Source organism: Ostrea edulis, chromosome 3, assembly GCF_947568905.1.
Source record: "Ostrea edulis chromosome 3, xbOstEdul1.1, whole genome shotgun sequence".
Classification (NCBI taxonomy): Eukaryota; Metazoa; Mollusca; class Bivalvia; order Ostreida; family Ostreidae; genus Ostrea; species Ostrea edulis.
The window spans coordinates 69,773,154-69,781,743 of NC_079166.1; the positions used below are offsets into that span (position 1 = coordinate 69,773,154).

Below are 8,590 nucleotides of genomic sequence, written 5' to 3' on the forward strand. Positions count from 1 at the left end.
CTACAACAAGAAATGATCGTGGCTGATATATCTGTGGACGGAATTCTTGGTTTAGATTTCCTCGTCAAGCATGAGGCCATTATATACATGCGTACACACAAAGTTGCCATATCTGGGATAGAACACCCTATTCAGTTGGAAGGCACCGCACATGAGTACAAGATTGCACTAGTCAACAGGGTTGTCATACCCCCCAGGTCTGAAGTAATGGCTGAGGGCAAGATCTGTGCAGGGCCGGATGGGGGATTCCCTGTGAAAATTGGACTGGTGGAACCATCTGAAAAGTTCTTGCAATCAGATTCTGCTATGTTGGCTAGGTCTTTGATACGACGCCAAGAAAGATTACCACTCCACCTGATGAATCTGTCATCTTCTAACAAGACTTTTCAGCCAGGAACTGTGGTTGGTAAGTTGTCCCCAATCAGTGAGATGGTAGCTGTGTCATGTACGAAGAAAGCTGCAAATAATACGCAGGAAATGCCAAAGCATATACAGGAGCTGTTTGATAGCAGCACTAAGAATCTCGGATGTCACGAAAAAGACATGGCCAGAGATTTACTTATCAGGTATTCAGATATGTTTTCTGTGACTGATGAGGATGTTGGTCGAACCTTAATAGTTCAACACAAGATCGATACCGGGACTCAACCAGCTATCAAACAGGCACCAAGGCGCCTTCCATTTCATATGCAAAAAGAGGTCGAGGAACATGTGTCTGACATGTTGAAAAGAGGTATTATTGTACCTTCTCAGAGTGCAATCGTCTTGGTAAAAAAGAAGGACGGATCCAAAAGGTTCTGTGTAGACTATAGGCGGTTAAATAGTGTCACTACCAAAGACGCCTATCCCCTACCTCGTATCGATGAATCACTCAATCAGTTGAATGGTGCAAAATGGTTCAGTGCCCTCGACCTTAACGCTGGATACTGGCAGGTTGAGCTAGACCCAAAAGACAAGCCTAAGACAGCATTCGTGACCCGGCAAGGTTTGTATGAGTTCAATGTAATGCCATTCGGGCTCTGCAATGCCCCGGCAACATTCGAACGTCTTATGGAGACGGTGTTGTCAGGTTTACAGTGGCAAGTATGCCTCATCTATTTAGATGATGTTATTGTGTATGGGAAAACCTATGAAGAAATGTTACAAAGCCTAGAATTGGTCTTTGAAAAGTTAAGAGAAGCTGGTTTGAAGCTGAAGGCCAGGAAATGCACGCTGTTTGCAAAACACGTCAAATACCTGGGGCATGTTATATCTGAAAAGGGGGTCGAGACGGATGTGGAGAAGGTTGAAGCCGTTAAAAAGTGGCCAGAGCCAGTGAACAAGACGCAAGTAAGGTCGTTCATTGGTCTCTTCAGCTATTATAGGAAATTCATAGCAAACTTTGCCAATATAGCTCGTCCATTACATCGATTGACTGAAGCATCGGTTGTTTTCAAATGGACAAATGAATGCCAGATAGCTTTTGATGCGTTGAAAGCAAAACTAACATCAGCACCTATCCTCACGCATCCCGATTTCAGCAAACCATTTATCCTTGATACGGATGCGAGCCAAAATGCGATCGGCGCAGCCCTGTCACAGGTTCAAAATGGACAGGAGAGGGTAGTAGCGTATGCCAGTAAGGTTCTCAGCAAGTCTGAGAGGAGATACTGCGTGACGAGGAAGGAACTCTTTGCAGTAGTTACATTTATAAAACATTTCAGGCATTTCTTGTATGGACGCAAGTTTCTTGTGAGGACGGATCACAGTTCCCTTCGGTGGTTGCTTAGGTTTAAGGACCCTGAAGGGCCGTTAGCTCGATGGCTTGAGGTGATTTCGGCATATGATATGGAAATCGAGCATCGAGCTGGGCGACTGCATGGAAATGCAGATGGGCTAAGTAGAATTCCCTGCACACAATGTGGATATGTTGACGACTGGGAGAAACCAGATGTGCATGAGGACTATACAAGAACATTAAACCAGGAGGCTAAAGACGTGGGTACTGCTGAATCAAGCAGTCTAGTAGAAATGCAGGATGAAAGTCGGGATATAAGACTTGTAAAGGATTGGATGGAGGAAGGGAAGCGTCCAGAGTACACTGAAGGTACTGCTGAAAGTTACATGGTCAAGTCACTGTGGGCGCAGTGGAGTAGATTGGCGCTGAAGGATGAATTGCTGTGTCACATGTGGGAAGTTGAGGGGAGCAACAATACGGCATATCAAATTGTTATGCCGCTCTCACAGCGAAGATTTATCTTACAGTAGATGCACGATTCAAAGACATCTGGTCATCTAGGAGTGACCAAGACATTGAACAAGATTCGGCAGAATTATTACTGGCCGAGTCTGCAAAGTGATGTTAGGAGTTATGTTGCTGGATGCGACCAATGTGCACGAAGGAAAGCTCCACTTAAGACAAAGAGAGGTCCAATGCAACCTTTACAAGTTGGTTACCCAATGGAGAGGATAGCGACAGATATCCTTGGGGAATTCCCAGTCACAGATAAAGGGAATCCCTACATACTGGTAGTGTCGGATTACTTCACCAAATGGACAGAGGCCTTCCCAATGCCTAACACGGAGGCTCAAACTGTAGCAAGACTAATTGTAGAGGAAGTAATCTGTAGGTTTGGAGTCCCTGTCTCCATACATTCCGACCAAGGCCGCCAGTATGAGAGTCTTTTATTCCAGCAGGTATGCAAACATTTGCAAATCCGAAAAACAAGAACCACACCATACCATCCTCAGTCTGATGGTATGGTAGAACGGTTCAACAAGACCTTAGCTACAATGCTTAGTAATTATGTCGATGATAATCATCGGGATTGGGATGAAAGCATACCCTTTGTAATGATGTCATACAGAGCATCGCAGCATGAATCAACGGGATTCACCCCAAACATGCTTATGTTGGGTAGGGAATCTACCACCCCGTTGGATATTATATATGATATGCCTTCATCCTGGAAACAGATCCCAAAGCATGACTGGGTTTGGATTCTGCTCGATCGGATGGAACGGGTCCACCACTTGGTTATTCAGTGGGAGCAATTCTTCGGCAAAAGCATTATCACGACATGAAGATGTCATATGAGCAATTCATTGCTGGGGACTCTGTGTATGTATATTTTCCCCAAAGGAAAACCGGTTGCTCTCCGAAGTTGACATCGTATTGGCGAGGACCATTCCAGGTCCTGGCAAAAGTCTATATAAGTCCTATACAAGGTCAACTGTGGACGCAACGGAAAGGAACAAGTAGTTCATTGCGACAGGATGAAAGCCTGTAAGGCTCAAGTTCTCAGAGGCGAGGGTACCGAGCAAGGGTTCAGTGACCCTCCAAATATTGAAATAGATATCGAAGAACAGGATGATGACTTTAGATCATCCAACACAAATGTTGAAGTTACAGACGAGTTGGTTGCTGAGAACCGACCAAAACGCGAAAGGCGTACTCCTACTTGGCTACATGATTATGTTCAGGACTAGAACCTGAATTTCAGTTGTATATATGTATAAATTATATATCCCAGAGTATGTCTATCCTATGATAGGACCAGTAGTCCTGCTATTGTTTGTTTGCATCAAGAAGGCTGAAATCATTTGTATAAGGTTGTTGTGTTTTACATATTTTTCAGAATGACAATGGTGAACACAAAGGTGACCCCCAAGAAACTGAAGAAGATTTGTCCAGTTTGCTTTAAGGAAGTGGAAGGGAAGGATGCCTGGACAGCCCATGTAGTAAAGTGTGCCAGCAGCATGTTAGTGTGCGAAAGATGCCATGTGTCCTTTAAGAAGAAAGAGTATCTAGCAAAACACATGAGGTTGAAGCATGCGGAGATCGATACGTCCAAAGAGACAGAGAAAGACATTCCAGGACCTAGTTGTTCACCGCAGAATGATAGTGACAGTGGGAGTGACTGGGATGAAGATCCAGAGGTTCAATTGGAGGATACTTCCAAGGAAAAAGAACCCCCAGCAGATAAGGCTGATACAATTGACCTGTTGACTGGACGTACGTACAGAAAACGAACTTCCCCTAGTCCTGTTCAAGCTCCTAGAAAAGTGGTTTGTAGAACCGCAGTGTATCCTGCCCAGGGTGGTGTGGCAGTTGCGACACAGACTGATGCTGGTGTCGGAAGTACAGTGGATAAAAATACCCAGACAGCTGGCTACCGAAAGCGAGTTAAAGAGGTTACCATCACCAAGTACCATGAGAATGGCAGAAGTGTCGAGAACATTGTAGAGAGAGAGGAGTTTTATAATATGTAGTAAGATTGACTGTTGGAAGTTTAATGCGGTAATGTTCAGACAGATAGTCTTTTATTATAATGTTGACCTTAACTTCTTTATCATCAAGATATGTATGTATATCAAAAGTTTTCATAACTTGAATTGACAATTTCATTTGTTAAAGCTATGTTCATCATTTCTTCATTGTCTCCATATCTCATGATTTCTTCTCATTAAATCATTTATCATTAGCCCTTTATAGTTTTATCATGCGAGGACGCATGAGGAATAGAGGTGTGGGTAATGTGATGATTAACGGTCGGGCTCGGAAAAGTCGGGCTCGGGATGTATCTAGCTATTACGTAAACCGGGCTTTATTGCTGTGCATTACGAAAGCGTCCGAGGGTAGTTCCAGTGCACATCAGTATATAAGGCGGTGATGAGCGATATTTCGTCAGTTCATTGTCGGAGCTCAAAGGAGTAAGATCGCAGCAGAAGCGGTAAGGCGAGAATAAATTCAACCCTGGTTATTTTTAGTATACGGTGGCTAGTATACTGATTTTAGGGTGTTATACAGTGAATTAAAACTGTTTGTTATATTTCGATATAATTGTACTTAAGTTCTGTCTGGGTATAGGACAGATCTGGGGATACATCCGAGACCCGTACTTGTATAGGATACATACCTGTCCCGAGGATACATACCTGCCCGGACATAGACCATATGCCCAATTAGATTTGTTTGCTCTTATATTAGGGATAGATAATCCTAAGACTTATCTGTATATAATGACTCGTTCTTATTCACATCATCATTTTTCGTAATTATTTCTGATTGCCATTTTTCTATATATACAATCATTTATCTATCATTGTCTTGATCTATCCAAATTTACGGACCCAAACACGTTACAGATGTTACTGGGCGTTTAATGCAAGGAAAATTTCATCAATAATATATATTTCTAAATGAATTATAATTTACCGTACTTAACGGAATTATGAACATCACTCGGGACACACCAATGACAATTTCATGCTTCTCTCGTTCAAGCGGTCACACCGTATATATTATAGGACAGTCACGAAACTTGCTTTCGATGACGATGGAATTTCTGTCTCGCTGTGGGACATCTGATGGTCATTATATTAGTTGGATGACCTATATCTGAGAGGATCATACACGAAAAGTTCTAGATTTGTGATACTTCAACTACAACTGGTAATATTTCAATTTCTCGTAATAGGGACAAATAAACAGACAAACTTGATAAGCTCTGTATTCAAATCACCATATGTAACAAGGATATATTACCTATTACCTATTAACTAAATGTATCCACCCTGAATGTAGAACTATTGAATATAAAGAGCATAACATTTCATTGCTATCATTGGATACCCTTTGAGCTCCAGACTGGTGTTGAACTAACGACCTTCGGGATTCATATTATCAGAACGCAAATAATATGTTAGACAGCTCAACAATCTAGGCAAGTTAGAAAAAATATAATATAATATATATATATATATATATATATATATATATATATATATATATATATATGTGTGTGTGTGTGTGTGTGTGTGTGTGTGTGTGTGTGTGTGTGTGTGTGTGTGTGTGTTGTAAGCCCTGTCAATTGAACCAGTGAATAAGAAGGCACACGTGTAAATCAACACGGGGTCGGCCAAAGGAACACGGAAATGGTGGTGTTCAGTTGGATTTTTAAAAAAATCAGCATAAAATCATTAAATAGGTCATCTACCATCAAAATCCTGAAGTGTTTACTTAACAGGATTATTGAGATGTGTTTAACAGGTGTGTAAAGATTTAGCACTCGTCCATCTTTTTTCCTTGCGATCATGGCTTACACACTTTCGAAGTGCGCATGCTCTGTTTTAAATGACGTCATTTGTGATATCATCATAATGGAGTTTTCCAGGGAAAGAAGTTGGCCCATCTGAGGTAAGTAAACACGGTTGAAAGAATTTTTTTGCATATTATCAATGGTTTTTTTTATTACATAGACTGATTAAATGGTGTTTCATACTGATCGTGTTATGTACAAGCGACAGAGTACCCGAGTTACTGAAAATTTCGATGATAAAAGTGATAAATCTGCGTGAACTGTTTGGTTTTTTTTTTTCTTTTTGAAATATAATCTTTGCAGTTAATGTACTCTGTATACTAAGAATTCATATTGATTTTGGATAGAATTTCACAAAAAGATTTGCGCCAGGTCCTTAGGAATTAACCCCCTTACCCCCCCCACCCCCCACCCCCCACAGCACATGTTTTGGATGATTGGAACCTATACCCCTTTACATCTGTCTCCCTACTTTGAATTTTTTTCCAACGCCATGACATAAATAATAAATAGATAAATAAATAAAAATGCAAAAATAAAAAAGAAAGATGTATATATGTATTCGGATTGGCATGTTCCACTTTGTCCGGGTTGAAATCCCTGAGGATGCAAATGTACATTACGCCGCACTGCTTGCAGTACGTACGTGGTACAGGCGTACCGCATAGGTATGTAACTACTAAGACTATAAACCAAAGAGAATATGATATGTAAAACTATTACTCTGAATGCGTTTTACTTGTTTACAATGTATGTAGCCTGTCGGGCTGTGGTGTCACACGCGTGGTTTACACGTGCACTTTAGGTGGCAGTGGAGGAAATTCGAACGATGTATGGATTATTGTCTCCTGGTAACTTTGGCAGTTACCTTTTGCTTTCAATCTACTTTTTAAGAATAATTCAACCCTCGCTAATCATTTCCAAGCTGCATTTCGATTTTGGAAGAATGATCTTCAGCTACAATACAAAATTAAGGGATGATGTTGTGTACTGAGTTTTTCTTGATTGTTTACATCTGTGATTTGTTTACGTGATGTATAAACTGATCAAGCTGTACAGTGTCATGAGATATATTGGCATAGCTTCCATTTATATGCTTGCGCATCATTTTGTCAGAAGAAGAAATTTCTAAAATTAAGATTTTTAACATGTATATGATTACATGTATATGTGTTTGTTTGATTTTAGTATAATACCTGTAGAGAATATTTCAGTAATATGAAGTGCGACACATTTAGACGCATGCATGTGGTGTTTAAAGGTCTCATCTGAAAGACCAGCAACTTTCTCTTTTGAATGCTAAATATGACGAAGGAGCATTCACCTCACTACCTACATTTACACCCTAAATAAAGTACATTAGCATGGCTCGAAACCATGATTTCTTCATCATGAAGCAAATGCTCTGTTACCACTGAGCTACCAATTTTTTAACATGAATTCATAGCTAAAAATTTTAAAAATTTATAACTAATTTTTTGGTTAATTCCATAAATATTATTCCTCTCTCTAGACACAATTCTGGGTAACCCCCTGCCTTTGGGGATATAAGCACATCATTTCTTTCAGAATGGGACAATGTCAGGAGAGCTTTTGTTATTTGTTATACTCTTAGTGTTGATGGCATCTATGAACAACAGGATAATGTTTTTAGATTATTATTTCTGATATCATATTTGTAAATTGTTTATGAGGGGTTGTTAAAGTTTGTGGACAAAAGGACACACTTATTAAAAATTCAAAGTTATGATAAGTAAAAAATATAGGAGATGTGTAACAAGATTGTAGATTTGAACATTTTAATTTTAATTAATTTTTATAAGTATTGATTTCAGATACATGTATGACATTGTATGCTTGATCGGGGAGGGGGGCTACAGTTAGATAATATTCTGGTCAGCACATTCGATAAACTACAGTTGTACATGGAACTCATTAAATCACTTCTTTTTCTTTCAGTGGTCTTCAACTTTTAATCTCCAAGAAGGAAATGTAATTAAAAGATGAATAAAGTATTCCTAAGAATACCAGAAGAAAGCCTGTGTTGAGAAAAACAGCCCTTCCTCAGTACCTCAGAACTAGATGATAGCCCTTGTTACTTTATGCTGAATATGACACAGTATAGAAGATCTGATCATGAAGAAGTTACACCATTGATACACTTGCCAACTGCCAAAACTACTTTCTGATAGTATGACGAGATTAGAAGATATGGTGTAGTCATGACACAAACTGCAAATCAAAGATTGTCTTCCCCAGAGGATGAACAGAGTGCTTCACATGGATAACATTTCCTTTTCGAGTTTTGAAATTAGTAAGTATACAAAATATTTTAGGCCACATAGTCATAAAATTATTTTTTAGATTTCCATCCATGCTTGGAAAAAAATGGGGCAGGTGGTGTATTTTTTATTTTTCAGAATATATATTGAAAATTGAACTTTAGAGTATCGTATTTGCAAACAAAGTAACTTTTTTTTATCCTTTCGGGAAAATTCACACACACAGAA

General features: G+C 39.6%; 1 protein-coding gene across 1 annotated transcript; it reads left to right on the top strand.

The window, feature by feature from the left end:
* The first annotated feature begins 3,255 nt into the window (after window positions 1-3,255).
* Window positions 3,256-4,251, top strand: LOC125656595 (transcription factor HIVEP3-like). The gene is made up of 2 exons (XM_056160997.1): window positions 3,256-3,395; window positions 3,618-4,251. Exons 1-2 carry the CDS (start codon window positions 3,256-3,258, stop codon window positions 4,249-4,251), a joined length of 774 nt encoding a protein of 257 aa, XP_056016972.1.
* Window positions 4,252-8,590: the final 4,339 nt, after the last annotated feature.